This window comes from Pararge aegeria, chromosome 14 (assembly GCF_905163445.1).
Source record: "Pararge aegeria chromosome 14, ilParAegt1.1, whole genome shotgun sequence".
Classification (NCBI taxonomy): Eukaryota; Metazoa; Arthropoda; class Insecta; order Lepidoptera; family Nymphalidae; genus Pararge; species Pararge aegeria.
In genome coordinates this window covers 15,956,923-15,975,691 of record NC_053193.1, presented here as the reverse complement: position 1 = coordinate 15,975,691, position 18,769 = coordinate 15,956,923, and the positions used below count along the sequence as shown (strand labels likewise).

Below are 18,769 nucleotides of genomic sequence, written 5' to 3'. Positions count from 1 at the left end.
TGCACGTGCAGCAGGATTTCAAGATATAACTGTTTCTACAGATCACGCTTTGATAGCGCTAGAAGCTTTAAAATGTAAGTAGGCATGATATTATATTTGAAAATACTTTAATTTTTTACATCTGAAACCATCTTCATTTTATTTTAAAGCTTTAATCGTTTTACATTGTATTCTTGTTTCAATAGATGGTGCTATGATTATCAAACGCAGTGCTGCAACTTCCACAGATTGGGCTCCATCAATATGGGGGATATCAGAATTTCTGGAAACAAGAGCAGACATTGATATATTAATTCTTCTTCAAGCCACTTCACCATTCGTTAAAGCTCAGTATCTTAGCTTCGCGGTTGAAAAGCTGAATAGTCCTGTTTCTTACGATTGTATTTTTTCAGTGACTAGGTACTCGTTAATAATATTTGGTTTGATTTTATAATATGCTTATCAATGATCAAGCAGTGTGATCAAGCAATATTTTATAAATTTATTGTAGAAGCCACAAACTTCGTTGGAATTATAAAAAGAAGGGAATTCATCCTGTAAATTTTAAATACAATGACCGACCTCGAAGACAAGACTGGGAAGGTGAACTCATAGAAACTGGAGCGTTTTACATTTGTAGAAAAGAACTTATAAAGAAGGGATATTTACAGAACAATAAGTATGATTGTTTTAAGCCATTTTAATATTCTTATTTAATAACTTTCAAAAAAAGACCAAAAATATTTGCTATCAATTATTATATCATGGAAAGTATTCTAATGCAACCACTGTGTGTCTGTGCAACAATCGTTATGCCTGTATACTTCATTGTTCTTAGCATGAGCTTACAGCTCAATTTATTGCTATATTGTGTTACTGCTCCTGCTGATTGTGTTAGATTCATGTTGTCTATGATACTTTTATAACCATTTGCTCCTGGTAGTTTGAATAAGGCTGCAGAGTTGTTATAATTGTTTGCGTTCTAGTCTGCGCTTAGATTAGTCTGTGGTTTCCGGTTTCTTTCCGGACGTGGCAAAACTTTCCACAACAAACAAAATTCTTTAGGTAATTTTCCAAATTCCAAAAGTAAAAGCGGCATTTCTTCCTGCCCCGATTACGAAACATAAAAGTTTTTTTATTAATTACTTAAATAATGTAATGTAGCTATACTTTATGTGATTGTTATTATTTTTAGTTGTACTGTATGGGAAGTTTCGCAAGCCGAAAGTTTGGAAGTTGACACGGAATTCGATTTACTTTTGGCGAATGTTTTATTAGTAAATAATTAAAAGCAAACAATAATTTTAAAGAAGAAAGCAGGTGAGTCTGTGCCATTGCGTTATTATATAGTTCATAATTTATTTTAGTTTTAACTTTGAAATTTTCTATTAGTACAAAATAACATTTGCGAAGAACTAAAGCAACAAGGTTTCCAAACTTTTCGCGGTCTAAGTAACTCGTAATAAATTCACCTGTGTATTTGGCTTTGCTTTGACCATCCCACTGTAGGTATCCCTTGGTAAAGGTATTTTTAAATTTGAACTCAATCTAACGAATTATCAAAAACGAATTAATTGGAAACCAAGAACTATTTTATGAATTTCAGCTCCTAAGCCATGTCAATTAATACCGAGGAAGTAACATACGAGGCTTTAGAAACTACAGATGTTATTAGCGTAGAATTGGTGCCTGAACGTAAAGGACTTATACTGAAGCATTGTGAATACTATGTGAGCTCTCGACGCCATGGTACCACTGTTACTAGAAGATACAATGAATTTGTGCAGCTATATGACGTCCTGTTTGCAAAATATCCTTATCGGTGAGATTTTTAATACAAAATTTTTTCCCTTAAATATTTATTTATTTATTAACTTTCTACTAGAATTATAGATGTTTCCTTTATTCAATATAGCATAGACTGTCTATAATATTTTGTTGCTATATATAATATATTAAGTAATGTTATATATGAACTGTAGTGATGATAGCCTAATGGACTGGATTAGGACTTCTAATTCTCTTTTAGAAGCCCAAGTTTGATCCTCATTACACACCTTTAACACCACTCCACAATTGAACAGCATGGGGGCCGCCTAAACCCCATCTCATTCTGAGAGGAGACCCATGTCCTGGGGTGGGCCAGTAATGGTTTTATGACAATGATAATATACTCTCATTTGTTGCCATTTGTATTTTTTAAATGTACAGATGTTAAATCTGAATATTTTGCAAAATAGCCTCTATAAAAGAAGTATAGAGCAATGCTGACAAGTATGTTTTCATAATTCATCATTGTACTATTATTATAAATGCAAAATTAAGTTACCAACTAGCAACTTGTCAGTATGTTGCTTAAAGATAGTTAAAGTGTATCAAGAACTTTCAATCTTGAAAACAAGGGTTTCTGCATGGAACCTCTTTGAGATAAGTTGTCTTTGTTAACATCTGTTCCTTTTTATGGTAATTTTAATGTTTGATGCTAAATGAATAAAAAAGAGTCAATGCACTCAGGAGCGAAGCCAGATATTGATATGACTAATATTAAAGGGGAAATTACAAGTATCACAATATATGTAACATAAAGATAACAATGTTCACATTTTTGGTATCAATTTCATATAAATAAAAGTTTTATATAAGTTCATAAGATACAAGGCCAAATGATAACATTGTCATGTTTATGTAAAATTTTATATTTGCAATTATATAGTAAGTTCTCAGTATACACAAATAAATGCATGTGATGTATCTGTCTGTATCCATCTTATCCTAATTTATATTTTAATGTGATTTATTTGTTTGTTATTGACGGCCGACTGGCGCAGTGTGTAGCGACCCTGCTTTCTGAGTCCAAGGCTGTGGGTTCAATTCCCACTACTGGAAAATGATTGTGTGATGAGCATGAATGTTTTGCAGTGTCTGTGTGTTTATATGTACATTCTAAGTATTTATGTATATTATTCATAAAAATATTCATCAGTCATCTTAGTACCCATAACAAAGCAATGCTTGCTTTGGGGCTAGATGCCTATGTTTATATTGTCGCAGTATATTTATTTATTTATTTATTGGTTACCTATGTTTGCTTCAGTCATACTTATATAAATATACTCACAGAGGCCCAGTGGCACAGACAATTTTCTGAACCAATGAGAAGATTTCAAATCGATTTCTAATGGTGGCTTACCAGCCGGTGAAATTGCAGGCAAGGGCTAGGAACTTTTCAATGGTACCCGCATAATGTATAATCTTTATGGATAGCAGCACTCTACCTATTTTACGAATATTGGCATATTTGATTCTCTAAATTACAATATATATAAGTTTTCATGTGAGAATATTAATTTAGCGGTGATAGCCTAGTGGTTAGGACTTCGGCTTCGCTTTCAGGGTGCGGAGTTCGAATCCCAGCATGCCTGGAAGACATCGCTATGTAGCGCTAAGGCCACCAAATTGTACTCTCTTGATATGTATTTAAATCTCTGTAACTACTTTTTTTCTTTGTTATACAATAAAAGTGTATTCATTCATTCATTCATTCATTCATTCACCTCTATCTTTTATAAGTTATGTGCGTTTTTAAGCAATTCTAATATTACTATTCTTCTTTTTTCTTTTGAAGTGATGGTGATGATAATTGTTTTCTTCTTTTTTCTTTTGAAGTGATGGTGATGATAATTGTTTTCCAGTGCTGTATGCTGCTTGCCTCCCAAACGCGTGGTAGTTGGCGGTGGGAGCCCTTTGTTTCTCCAGAGACGAAGGGCAGCTCTGCAACGCTGGTTGACCCTGGTAGCGCGGCACCCCGTGTTAGCCCATGATGCGGACCTCAGGACGTTTCTCTGCGAGACAACACCTAGACTGGACAAGCCGAAACATGATGAGTTTATATTGGCTGGCACACAAGAAGACGATGCGGTAAGTTCGGTCATTTCCAACAGACAGAGACATATTTGACCATATTTTTCCCCAGACATATTTTTCCCCAGCGAAATCACGAAAATTTATATCCTCCCACAGCTTTATAAACTCTTCGCACAAGTGGAAATAATATCCAAGTAATAATATACGTATAACAATCAATGGGGGTAAACTACATGAACTTGTCACTCGTAGGGGCAACGCAGATATTTATTGGGACGGCACTTCAATAGGGACGATTGGGAATAATAGATTATTAGTGTTCCAGTCGTACGCAAGGGTGACAACTGTGATTTTTATGAAGACGGCACTTCAATTGGACGATTGGAAATGATATACCTATTCTATTTATCCCAGCTGTCCCCAGCGGTGATAACTGGGGTTTATATCGGGACGACACTTAAATAGGGACGATTGGTAATGATAGATTCTTAGTGTTCCAGTCGTCCGCTGCGGAGACAGCTGGGATTTTTATCAGGACATCATTGCAATAGGGGACCATTGGAAGTTATAGTTTTTAACTATCTCGGCACGGCTAGCATAAGCAGGAGAAAATTATATCTCCCGGGAAAAGGATAAATATTATATCTTCTCCCACGGCTTTATCAAAACTCAGAGCACTGGCGAACACGTGGAATTACTATCCAAATAATATAATATGTGTAATAATAACCGGGGGTAAACTTCTCCTATTCCATTATCCCGTGCTTTGGCAGGTGAACACGGTAATTAGGTATATCCTTACAAATACGAAGAAACATTGCCGACGTTTGTCTCTCACTTAACATTGTTGGAGGGTCAATAGATAGTCCAGAATAACTGACTAAGTTAGATTTTATTTTACCGCTACCCATACTCACCTTTACCGGATTACCGTTACCAGAATACCAGAATACTTAATACACTACGACAATACAAACATCGCTATCTAGTCCCAATTTAAGCGTTGCTTGTGTTATGGGTACTATGATGACTGATGAATAATTTTTTATAAATAATATACATTAATACTTAGAATATACATATAAACATCCAGACACTGAAAAACATTCATGCTCATCACACAAACATTTTCCAGTAGTGGGAATCGAACCCACAGCCTTGGACTCAAAAAGCAGGGTCGCTGCAAACTGCGCCAATCGGCCATTAGTTACCTAGGCATAAAAATATTCTGCACATACCTTTAACAAAAACTAAGAACAGATGTAATTATTTTGTAATCCGTGCCTCTCGCCTTCTTAATTCTGCTTACAATGACCCCGAAATTGATTTATATTATGGCAATATGAATAGTGTACGTCGCAACCTATTAGACAAACTGTTGCATGCTAGGTAAACTTAATCTTTAGTTATAGTTTGCTGCATATTCGCTGGGTTCTACCAGGTACCCTTGTTTATATAAAACTTATCTGTGGACACATGTTATTAGTTTTTAGTCCACCAATTTGTTAACTATTTAGTAACTGTTAGTTTTCCAATGAAAGAAAAATGAATAAATAATTAATATTTATTATTAATATTTATCTCCTGTCTGTGCTAGCCCTGCAGGGATGACAAGTTACTTAACCTAACGACAAAAGCACCATTTTAAGATGCTCTTCACACTATAACCTTTTCCTTCTTTCAGAGAGAAATGAGTACAGATGAGATGCAGGAAACATTTGTATCGGAACAAGAGCAGCTTCGATTAGCGCAGCTTGGCCTGGGCAGATTGTTCAAGATAATTGAAAAAGGTATATATAAATAATCCATTCTAATTTTAGAAATAGGAAGGTAATCTGTGGAAATTAGATCGAAACCATAATGGTTCCTACTAGATGGCGCTACAGTCGCTATAAGACATAAATGCATATACTATTTCGGCAGTTGGAGAGCCGTAGCGGTCAAAGCTTCTTAGTAACTTCTAAGTAATATTTTGGATGTCGTAGGTTAAATGCAAAACATAAACTCCCTTTGCGTGGGCTATATGGAAGACAAGGTATTCGGCAAATAACTTTTTATCTCGTGCATGCAATGCTTTCAACAGCAAATATTGTGAGACGGATATTTTCAATTCACGTCAAAATTGGCACATTTAGGATTTTCCTAAATGTGCCAATTATTATTAGTTTATATATAGTTTTTGTTTTTTTTTTTAATTTAATTTTGTTGTACAATTTTCGCTTGGTACTCAATTCCTAAGCAATTGTGGTTAATGTGTATGTATAACTAAGTTGTGGAAACTTCATAGGTTTGTGTGATATTAGAATACGTCATTACTCGTATGTGTAATAGTACTGTTTGTTTCCCTTGAAAAGCTAATAAAATATAAAAAAGGTCTTAGCCCGCGATTGCCAGAGAGTCGCAGGTTCAAATCCTGTAGGTTTCGAAAAATTATAAATGCATTTTTAATTTATAAAATGGATATTGATTATTATATAAGTTTAGGTACACTATGAAAATTATAAAATTAAAATGGGAAGGTCTGTCAGTTTGTTTATTACCTATGTCTGACTTAACCTTTGAACTGATCTTGATGAAATTTGGCAGACGTGTAGCTTGCTGTCGATCGAAATAAGATGGAATATTTATCCCGGAAAAGCTTTTTTTTGCTGGTAAACTAACTTAGTTAAGGCATATAAAAAAATAGTATTTGATACATGGCGTATACTACAGAGCATGGGTCTCCTCAGAATGAGAAAGGTTAAGGTGCCCGGTGCGGATCGGTGAACTACACACACCTTTGAGAACATTATTAAGAACTCTCAGGCATGCAGGTTTCCTCACGATTATTCCTGTACCGTTGAAGCAAGTGATATTTTAAACAGACTTGAAAAAGAAGGAGGTTCTCGATTCGACTGTTTTTACTTGGCACCGACTTAATCATTCTTGGTTCATTTATTTTTACTCTTTATTTGTACAACACAACAAGAAATTAAAAGAAAGTCTATTCAAATAGTAGGATACGAAAGGCGGCCTTATCGCTAAGTAATCGTTACTTGCCATCGTTAATTACTACGTCTCCAGATTACTGAATATTTTTTACTGAAATGCTCTACCCCCGAAAGTGAAGTCGAAGTAGGACTTCGGTTACTCGGGACCACTGGGTACATCAAGTTACTACGTCTCCAGATTGCTGAATATTTTTTACTGAAATGCTCTGCGCAGTTGAGGGTCGCTGCGAGTCGGAACGCGCAGACATTAGGGAGCTGGGCGCCGCACTCCACTCTCTCAGCTCACCCTCCGCTGCTGACACCGTGCGCTGGGCGCGCATGAGAGAGGCCTTGCGAGCGGCTGCCGAGTGAGTATCATATGGCGGCCGAATGGCACAGTGGGCAGCGACCCTGCTTTCTGAGTCCAAGGCCGTGGGTTTCATTCCCACAACTAAAAGAAAAAATTTTGTGCGATGAAAATGTTTTTCAGTGTCTGGGTGTTTATTTTTGTATTATAAGTATTTATGTATATTATTGAAGTGAAACTTATCTTTTGAAATATAGTTCAACGGGTACATACAACGATAAATCGAAATCGATATCTGGGTCGGATATCGACGAATCTAAAAATATTATCGTGGTATGTACCCGTTGCACTATTTTTAAGAAATGTTGATTAACCACGAATATCTTAGTTTATAATCTTGAAACTTCTTTATCGACGTATGGGACAAATTTTATATGCAATGTAACGTTTTTCTGCTACGCGCCATCTTGTAACGTTTTTCTGTTAAGCACCTTCTTCATTTCTAAGTCACATTTTCCCTTTAAGCGCCATATTGAAATTCAATACATTCAACACGTGGGTGTGATTATGGTTTTAAAAAAAGTTATTACTGGTTAACGTCAGTTTTCGATTGTAAATATCAGTGAATTAAAACTAACTAGCAATTATTAATTAATTCGATTGTTAATCAAGTAAATATAAATTGTAATAATAACAAATTAAACAAAAGTTGTCATAAAAAGTTTAACTTTTTGTGTGTGGACGTTTTTATAAAAAATACTTAAATTCACAGCGCTCACTGCTGCGCTAGAGAGGTCGTCAAAAATCTGTATAAATATATATCGGAGAAGGCGTCTTGACGTCGTTTAAAAAAGATGCTGAACCGCTGACCTAACTTGGGTCACCGGTTCTGCCGGTTACACTGTTCGTTGATATTAAAATTTAGTTCAAAGGAAACGAGATTAAATGCCAATAGATTATAATTAATCAGAAATTGTAAACCAAAATACAACTTATTTGTTTCTTAGAATTATTATAATTATTCTATTGCGTCTATCACGCTTGCACATTTCTTCAATAATAAAGTCTCTGCGACCGGGTCCGCCACTGCGCACCACGTCTTCTCCAAAACTAGCCACAACTCTAGCGATCGACTCCTATTGATCGTACTCGTTCCATCAGTGATAACAATCATTTTTGCAACTTACCTATTCTAAAATTAAACAAATTACAAATTACATCGAAACATCATTATAAATTAAAGAAGTATTTAACCCAGATTTTGCTGCCAGTCAAACAGCAAAATCTTTACATGGAGTTATTAACATTTCACAACTAGTGTTGCCATCTATTGAAACGAAGCTACAAGTTCTTACAAAACTATAATCTCACTTATTTAATACAAGTAAGTTATTGGCAATTGAATTACATTAAAAATCATTAATAAAATGATGATAAAATTTAGGTTATATCTGAATGGCAATCAGACATAAAATTCATTAGGAGTATTTTATCGCTGATATTGCCATCTGTTGTCACAGCGTAGAACTATCTCACAAAGTGTAAAAGTTATTTAAATAACATTACCAAAGCCAATATCAAACCATTTGACTTGAAAGAATGACGTTTTACATTACAAAATATGTCGAGTTAAAATTATTTAATAAAGTTGTTCAACAAACGTCGCTCAGCCTCCGCGGCGACATATATAGCGAAACAAATTTTTAAAAATTTGCGAGTCCGACTCGCAAACGAAAGGTTGTGGTACGCATTCTATAAAAAAACTTATCCATCTTAGCTAATAATCGTTTGCAAATGGAATAATAAAAAGAAAAAAAAAGTTGGGTTAGAAAAGAGGTTTTATGATCACAGAGATTTCGATACTGATCATTACGGTCGCATTCACGTGTCTACCAAATAGCTATATTTAAAACTAGCTGTCCCAGCGAACTTATTTATTTATTTATTTATTTATACTCTTTATTTGTACACCACTCAAACAAAGAAACAAGACAAAAAAGAACAAACACATGAAGAATGAAGCAGGATACAAAAGGCGGCCTTATCGCTAAGTAGCGATCTCTGCCAGGCAACCTTAGGATTAGGAAAACTAAAAAGAACAGATAGGTGGGGTACACTATTTAGTACATACATACAAATATCTACATACTAATACATAAACCAGACTACACAAATAAAAAAAAAATTAAAAATACTATTGATAAATATAAAAAAAAAATATATACTAATACATATCTTAATATACCATAAATACTTAAATATGAGTTTGAGTAGATAAATAAATAATAATAGTCGTCTTTACTGAGCGAGATAATGAGCCTTAACAGCATTTTTAAATATGCCCAATGACTTTGACTGCCTTATGATCAATGGGAGTGCATTCCACAATTCAGTAGCTTTGACTTAGTACCGCGGATCTTTTTTTTTTTATGAATGTTATATTTTAATACTTATTATCCTATTCCGGTCTAAGAGGAATCCAAAAATCAAATTTCAAAAAAATTGGTCCAGCCGTACTTGAGTTATAAATGGTGTAACTAACACAACTTCCTTTTATATATATAGATGCTCAAATGCAGTGGGATTGAACAACAAAATATTGCTTTTCTGAAATATGTATCAAACGCTGATAGACACATCCATTATATTTATTCGTATAGATTAGCAATGGAAATGGGGGACCCGCAAGACCTAATCGAAGACGAGGCCATGGACCGCACCTTACTCGCTCTGGACGCACTAGGCGCGTACCGGCAGCTTTGCTCGCGCCTCACGCGCGGGCTCCACGCGGAACGCTCTGCCGCTGCCGCCGCCGCACCGCACTCCGCCGCGTCGCACGTGCTGCGGGCCAGGCATAGATACGCTCTGAGATGTGCTGTTGAGGTAAGACTGTCGCGATGTTAAGGTAAGACTGTCGCGATGTTAAGGTAAGACTGTCGCGCTGTGGAGCTTAGATACTGTCGTACTGTGGAACTAAGATAATGTCGTGCTGTGGACCTTAGTTAGTGTCGTACTCTGGAGCTTAGATACTGCCGTGTTGTTGATGATAATACTTTCGCGCTGTGGAGCTAAGATCCTGTCGTGCTGTAAATAGCAAAGTTTTTTGAAAGTCTCTAAATATTCTTGTTTATTTATTACTTTTGTAACTTCAATCGCGCGTAAAGGTACACGCACACACTTTTTTTATTTATTGGATCTACCCTCAAAAGTAAACCCTGTTTCCAGGAGGCACGAATAGCTCGCGCGTACGCCCTGTCCGCTCTAGAGATCCTCCCAGAACTTCTGCGTACGCAGGGTACATCGCACGCACGCGTTGCCGCACTGTGGGCCGACTTGCACACAGCTCTAAGGCACCCGCACTCTAAACCTACTCATAAATGACTTGCAGTTACAATTTTATTGAATATCGTTGTACTACACTTTTGTATGGTTCTTCAAGCAGGATTTCCTTGAATTCAAGTGTTGCTCTGTTTAAAGGCGATGTTTTCCCATTTACGATGAGGTGGGCTATTTGCTTTGACCGTCAATTGTAAATAAAGGTTGCTTCAATTTGACGTAATCAAAAAAAACTTTAGTGCTTTAAATTGAACCGAGTAGGTCCATAATGTTTGCCATGCGACAAATGCAGTTCATTTTTTTATCATATAATAATCTTTATTATTATATGATAAAAAATCTTCATATTGTTATATGATTAAAAAAATAATCTTTATTTTATTAAAGATTATTTTTGACAAACAATAAATATTTTTTTTCATCAATTTATTGCAAATTCAAATTCAAATTCAAAATTTCTTTATTCATGTAGGCCTATCACAGGCACTTATGAAGCGTTCATACATAATTGTTTACATAATTGTAACGGGATGGTGATAACTTCGTTCGCCAACTTAAATCTAAAGCTACGAGGGTTCCAAACGCGCCCTGGTCTAAGAAGAGCCCACAACAAACTTAGCCGGGTAAATTTATTTTTTGTTATCACCATCTTCCAGTAAATTTAAATTAAGCTATGAAGCTAGAGCAGTTCACACCCAAGCTTTTTTATCGTTTAAATAATCCTTAATGTTATAATAGGATTTTTCTGTAAGCTTACGTTTTATATAAACTTTGAACTTATTGAGAGACAACTCAAAGATTTCATTTGGTAATTTGTTATAAAATAATATACAATTGCCCTTGAATGAATTTGCAATTTTGTGTAGCCTAGTAAACTGCACAACGAGTTTATTTTTGCTTCTAATATTAATATTGTTACAGTGCATTTTCTTTTTAAATTTTGATATATTTTTATGGACATAAATTAAATTTTCATATATGTACTGACTATGCACCGTCATTATTTTAACTTCTTTAAATTTATCCCTTAATGACTATTGGGCCCATTTTATATATCGCACGAACAGCCCTTTTCTGCAGGACGAAAATAGAATCTATATCAGCAGCATTACCCCATAATAAAATGCCATAGGACATAATGCTGTGAAAATAACTAAAATAAACAAGCCTAGCAGTTTCTATGTTTGTCATATGACGAATCTTTTTTACCGCGTATGCTGCAGAACTAAGTCTGTTCGCTAAATTATTTATATGTGGGCCCCATTGAAGCTTAGCATCTAAAGTTATTCCTAAAAAGATTGTCGTATCCACCAAATCCAACTCCTCATTATTAAGTTGTACAATGGTTTTTAATTGTTTGCTTTCTATATATGTTATCTCTAACTTAATTTTTGCGAGATAAAATAATGTCAACATTCATTTACGGTTTTCGGCTTGAAGGACCAAACAATGTGTCTTTAAATTCAAATAAATGATCAGATATCAATATTAATTATTCATCATTATCATCTTCATCAATCAGTCTAGTAACGTCCCGTTGTTGGGCATATATACCTCTTCTCTCACAAGAGAAAGGGTATTACAACATACACCCACGACTCTGCTCCAATTAGGTTTCGTGGGTTTAAATTAGTGATTGATATTATGATAAATAAGTACTCGTCCGTTTTTTTCTTACGATGCATTTGTTATTGGTACTGCATTAAAACAATGGTTAACATAATATTATGTCATTACAAACACAAATGATTAGCTATAGTAAAATCATAAAATCCACATTCAAAATTCAACCAGTAGCCTTAGTACAAAATTTGCTCGCTCTCAATCGAGGAGTCCCGTTCTATTATAGAATAGTCTCTACATCGTTGAATTAAAATGGACCTAATGGCACTCGTTTTGGAGTCGCAAATCCTGTACTTCTGATTTTGTTTTACAAGCTTTCTGTCAAAATCCTGAGCTACGTAATTGTAGGCTAATGTGAGCTTAGTAACAACGCGAATAAGATCTATTTTACTTCGCAGTTCAAGTATTTCCATACTCGAAAACGACTCCTCGATTGCGAACGAGTAAATCTTGCACTAAGGCAATAGAAAAACCGTAGATCTTCCTAGAGTTTTTTTAGATACTCTTTCTAAAAACAAATATCTTTGCTCGAATGTTATTTGCTCGATTAATTATGGTATCAAAATGTATAAAAACATTTCTAAATTTAAGAAAAAATGTGACTGCAATAATTTAAACATTAGAAGTAAGAATAAACTTACAGTGCAGTATACTAGATTACATAAAATTCATAATTCGTTTAAAGGAAATTGCATACAATTCTACAATAAACTACCAATTGACATCTTGGAGATGTCTCTTAAAAAGTTCAAAGTTTGTATTAAACGTAAGCTTATAGAAAAGTCCTATTATAGTATAAAGGACTACGTAAACGATAAAAAAGCTTGGGTGTAAATTATTGCTCTAACCAGGTTGCTCTTCTAATAATTTAAAATGACATTGTGAGATGGCGATAACAAAAAAAAATAAAAACACCCGGCTAAGTTTGTTGTGGGCTTCTTCTTAGACCGGGACGCGTTTGGAACCCTCGTAGCTTTAGTTTTAAGTTTACGAATGTGGTTATCGCCATCATCTCACTACCGTGTAATTTTTATGTACGCATCAAAAGTGCCACCTGTGGGCCTACTTGAATAAAGATATTTTTGACTTTGACTTTGACTTTATTAATTATATTTGTATTGTATTATTTAATACTTATTTAGTTAAGTTAAACGTGCGAACGTTCTGAAGCCGTATGACAAGATAAAATTTCGTTGCTTGAACTTAAGGAGACAAAATCGAATAGAAGCGATATTCCATTGGATATCTTAATATTTGGGCACTCTTTTTTGATACTTCCGATTTATATTTAAATTGTGCTAGAACCGTAAATCGAGAAGCATAATGTTTTAGGAAAAGTAAGTTTTAAGTAAGTTGCAATAATCTGGTACCTTTTAATATAAAACGGGAGCTAAGATTTCGGGGGGCTTTTTTCTAAAACATCATAATGGATTAATTAGGGCTAGTTAGTAGTGTTTACCATTCTTCTGCTAAGCGTACAATAACGCTTAACAGATATTTTTTACGCACCCAAACGAAAGTCTCTGTAACGTCAGAGAAAAATAGAATTTATGTGTCTTCTTTTAAAACTCAAATACGCTAGCATAAAAAACAGGATTACGCAATTTGCGACTTTAAAACCAGTGGCACTAGGTTAATTTTACGTTGACGTTTGTTTTTAACTCCTCTGAAATTGCGAGCATGCAAATCTTGTTACAGTTTTTATATCTCGAATTTTTGTAGCCATATTTTCTCGAATGTTATTTTGTCAATATTTGACATAATAACAATACAATTTGACTGTGTAATTAGTAAAAAAAAAATATTATGTATTTTTTATTAAAATTTTAGTATGTAAGTATTTAAGTTTTTTGTATCTTATAAGATGGAGATAGAAATATATCTATGTTATGAGATAAATAAAACATTTATTTTAAGGTGAAAAATGTATTTCGGTGGCAGGTATAAATAGGACCAAATCGTTCATTTTACTGTGATAATATGAAGAATTTCATCATTTTAATAATATATTAATGCCAAGCAATATTTTAGCATAGTTATTATACTGTATTATTCTTTTATTTTATATTTATACAATAAAACAATTTATTAACACTAACTCGTATTATTGTTTATTTGATGGCTAACTTTTTTGATAAATCTTGAGTGCTAAAGTGAGTTCTAGAAAAGGCCCAATATTTTTTTTTAAAAACCAAAATTTAACAAAAAAAAGGATATATATATGTTTATATATATCAAGGGTAAACTAGCTGCACGCTTCGCAGATTCGCAGTTTCTTAACTGAGCAGCATTTTTGACCCCACATTAAACTCATAATCTATTAAACATAAACGTATCATGAAAGGCGGTTTATTTATAAAAACCCCTTCGATTAATTAGTACTCTAAATTTAATAAATACCTACAGTTCAAAATGTTATTGAGATGATTTTGAGATTATTTTGATTAAAAGTAGCATTTTTATCACTAGATCAAAAACCTAATACGTTTCAGGAGACCTAGATTATTCCGTACAGCTGGGTAATCGTATGAATGTAGTATAGTAGTAGTACAACTTTTTCTGGCAGCTCGTCATTGTTGTGCTGCGGACTATCACGCAAATGTACGCAGTGACGTCAGAGCGTCGTACAGAGGGCCGTGCTGTGTGAGCGTCAGCCACTAGGTTTCGGGTTCTAGCAGGGCTAGCACAGGCAGGAGGCAAAGATTATAGATAAATTTTAAAATAATGACAGTGTATAGTCAGTACATATTTTAAAATTTAATGTACTTTCATAAAAACATTTCTAAATTTAAGAAAAAATGTGACTGCAATAATTTAAACATTGGAAGTAAGAATAAACTTACAGTACAATATACTAGGTAACATAAAATTCATAATTCGCTTAAAGGAAATTGCATACAATTCTAAAATAAACTACCAAATGACATCTTGGAGATGTCTCTTAAAAAGTTCAAAGTTTGTATTAAACGTAAGCTTATAGAAAAGTCCTATTATAGTATAAAGGACTACGTAATCGATAAAAAAGCTTGTGTGTAAATTATTGCTCTAACCAGGTTGCTCTTCGAATAATGTAAAAAGGCATTGTGAGATGGTGATAACAAAAAAAAAAACACCCGACTAAGTTTGTTGTGGGCTTCTTCTTAGACCAGGACGCGTTTGGAACGCTCGTAGCTTTAGTTTTAAGTTTACGAATGTGGTTATCGCCATCATCTCACTACCGTGTAATTCATATGTACGCATCAAAAGTGCCACCTATGGGCCTACTTGAATAAAGATATTTTTGACTTTGACTATATCCCCCGATTATATCCCCGTCTCAGTGGCGTGCACTTCATACATGCACAAAAGCACTGCATACCCAAATTATCTTATATAACTCGTATTGGAGGGGAATTTTTCTATTTTATGCAATGTACCTGCTTTATGCATACCCTGGTCAAAAACCCTATGCACGCCACTGCCCTTACTAGGGATATAATTAAAGTGTCCACCTGCTAAAGCACGGGAACAGGGAATAGAAGAAGTTTACAGCCGTTTATTATTACACATATATTGTTTGGATATTATTTCCACTTATGCGCAAGTGCTCTGAGAGTTGATAAAGCTGTAGAAGATAATCGGGAAGCCGTGTAATCGGGGGATATAATTTTAGTCTCCTGCCCGTGCTAGCCCTGCAGGACGTGTTTGGAACCCTCCTAGCTTTAATGTGAAGTTAACGAATGTAGTTGTCACCATTACCTAACATTAGTGATAACATATTGTTATACCTACTTAAGTATTAATGAACGGTTCATAAGTACCCGGGTTAAGGTCTACATAAATAAAACATTTATGAATTTTGTATTGTGTGGCATAATGACATATTTTTTTTCTCTCTGTCTGTTCATACAAGCATGCAACGTAAAATACTGCCTACCTATAGGTATTTTATTGGTCTTATCCGAGAAGAACTGCGTGAGTTCCTTCCTGAATACTATTTCCGGGTCGCCGGTCGGGCAATAATGTTTAGTTATTATGAAGAAGTAACACATTATTGTACAGAAAACAAAACAATACTTATAACAAAATAACAAAAAAATGTGTAGGAATGCAAAGGCGGCCTTATAGCTGGAAACCATCTGTTACAAGCAATCTTTGTATCAATATCATCACTACCACACTGGCCCAGTGCGGATTGGTGGACTTCACACACCTTTGAGAATATCATGGAGAACTCTCAGGTATGCTGGTTTCCTCCAGATGTTTTCCTTCACCGATGAAGCAAGTGATATTTTTATTGCTTAAAAACCACATAACTTATAAATAAAAGTTAGAGGTGCGTGCGTGCTGGGATTCGAACTCTGCACATCGAAAGTGAAGTCGACCCACTGAGCTTTCACCGCTTTCTTGCTACCTCTGTTTGAATAAATAAAATGCAAAGGTCGTAAACAATAATAATCATGGATTGAAGATGATTTTTCCTGGATATCTTCACACACAATGCCGACTTTTGAAATGAAATTCCGCACTCACTTTTGGGCGCTTTTTTTGGCGCGTCTAAGTTCGGATGGGCAAGCATGACGACAGTGCCACGAGAACTTCGTTTAAATAAAAAAGGGCGCATTCTCATGTTTGATTTACGTTCAGAATTACTGGATAATGCCTGGTACAGCCCTGGAAAAATGTTTCGAGGTGGGTCTAAGTCTTTCGAACTGCTAGTGAACTCAACATCCTCGGTGTCTGATGCGGCCATTTTATTTGAATGGAAACTTGGAGGCTTCAGTATTGTGTACTCAGCAGAGTACGGGTACATAAGTGTGAACCGGGGAGACGAGGATGGCGAGCGGAGAGCGTATTGGTCGCCTGATGAGCATATTTATCTCCGGATCTTTGTCGATTATAGTTCTATAGAAATATTCTGTGGCGACGGTGAGGTGGTGTTTTCTAGTCGCATATATCCGAAAACAATAAAAATCAGGTAGTACTAAACTCCATATCACGCAATCACGCGTATAGATTGCGTAGTAGCGTTGGTTTTGATGGCAGCCTTCAACATATCTCGAAGAAATAGTTATTTCCGACATTTACGCTGGGGATTTTTCCACCAAAGCCGAAATATTTAGAGACCACGTAACGTAGAGACTAGAGAGAAATGTGAATGAGACGTACGAATTTTAGTGCAAAGTAGGTGATCGTTCGTTAACGGATAAAGGTTTCTTAGCTTTACGGTAAACAGGATATATCCAGTAAATGCCATTGCGCTTCTGTTTTGTAATTAACGCCTTCCCGTAGATACGCCGTAAGTGTAGACTGTAGGCATAAGTTAGGTCACTAAAACTGAAATTTTTAAAATGTTAATACATATAATTTAACAATGAAACACTTTTTACTGTACCTCGAGGACCTCCCTGGCACAACGGTGAGCGCTGTGAATTTAAGGAGGAGGTTCCGGGTTCGATTCTCGGCTGGGCAATTTTGGAATTTATAATTTCTGAATGTTCTCTGGTCTTGTGGGAAGCTTTGGTCGTGGCTAGTTACCACCCTAACGACAAAGACGTGCTGCTAAGTGATTTAGTGTTCCGGTGCGATGCCGCGTAATAACCGATCAGGGGTATGACGACCATACTCCCTAAAAGGTTAGCCCGATACCATCTTAGACTACATCGTCGCTTACCACCGGGTGAGATTGCAGTCAAGGGCTAAGTACCTAGTCTATCTTTCTATACAGTACCTTAGTATCTACAGTATTTATTTATTTATTTATTTATACTCTTTATTTGTACACAACTCAGAAAAACGAGACAAAAAAAAGAACAAAAACGTGAAGAATGAAGCAGGATACAAAAGGCGGCCTTATCGCTAAGTAGCGATCTGTGCCAGGCAACCTTAGGATTAGGAAACTAAAAAGAAAACAAAAAGGTGGGGTACACTATTTAGTACATACATACGAATATCTACATACTAATACATAAACCAGACTACACAAATAAAAAAAAATACTATTGATAAATATAAAAAATAATTATACCAATACATATCTTAATATACCATAAATACTTAGATATGAGTTTGAGTAGATAAATAAATAATAATAGTCGTCTTTACTGAGCGAGATAATGACAGTACCTGGTCTATCTATCTATCTATCTACGGCACTACAGGGCCCGGGTCTCCCCCCAGAGTGAGAAGGGTTTTGCCTTTAGGCCATAGTAGTCCACTACGGTGCTTATTGGGTATTGCAAGCCTTTGAGAACAATCTGGAGAACTGAGGCATGCGGGTTTCATCACGAAGTTTTAATTCACTGTAAACAAAGTGATATTTCAATTGTTTAAAACGCACATAACTTAGTAAAGTTAGAGGTGCGTGCTAGGATTCGAACTCGGCCCCTCAAAAGTCGAGCCGAAGTCCTAATCACTGGAGTATCACCACTTATTAAATAACGTTTTTCTTATACCAATTGAGTATTGCTACTTATTTAATTGCGTGAAAGTTAACTACGATATGTAAGATATCGAATGAGAGCCATCTAGTGTAAATACTGTTATCCGATATTATAACTAGATGGCGCCCTTTAAATTCCATACAAATAAATTTAACGCGATCAAATACGTAAAAATCTCACACTAGACACTGATGTTATATGGCCCAATAAATTTTTAGAATGAACATTTTGTAGGCTTTGGACGATGGTGGTGCACCTAATGTTATCCG

The 18,769-nt window shown here is 35.2% G+C and overlaps 1 protein-coding gene across 1 annotated transcript; it reads left to right on the top strand.

Annotated features, from left to right (window-relative positions):
• The first annotated feature begins 943 nt into the window (after window positions 1–943).
• On the top strand, window positions 944–10,646 carry LOC120629534 (sorting nexin-8-like). The gene is made up of 8 exons (XM_039898490.1): window positions 944–1,044; window positions 1,175–1,299; window positions 1,586–1,801; window positions 3,672–3,897; window positions 5,528–5,633; window positions 7,048–7,180; window positions 9,780–10,002; window positions 10,345–10,646. Exons 3-8 carry the CDS (start codon window positions 1,596–1,598, stop codon window positions 10,498–10,500), a joined length of 1,050 nt encoding a protein of 349 aa, XP_039754424.1. The 5' UTR covers window positions 944–1,044; window positions 1,175–1,299; window positions 1,586–1,595; the 3' UTR covers window positions 10,501–10,646.
• Window positions 10,647–18,769: the final 8,123 nt, after the last annotated feature.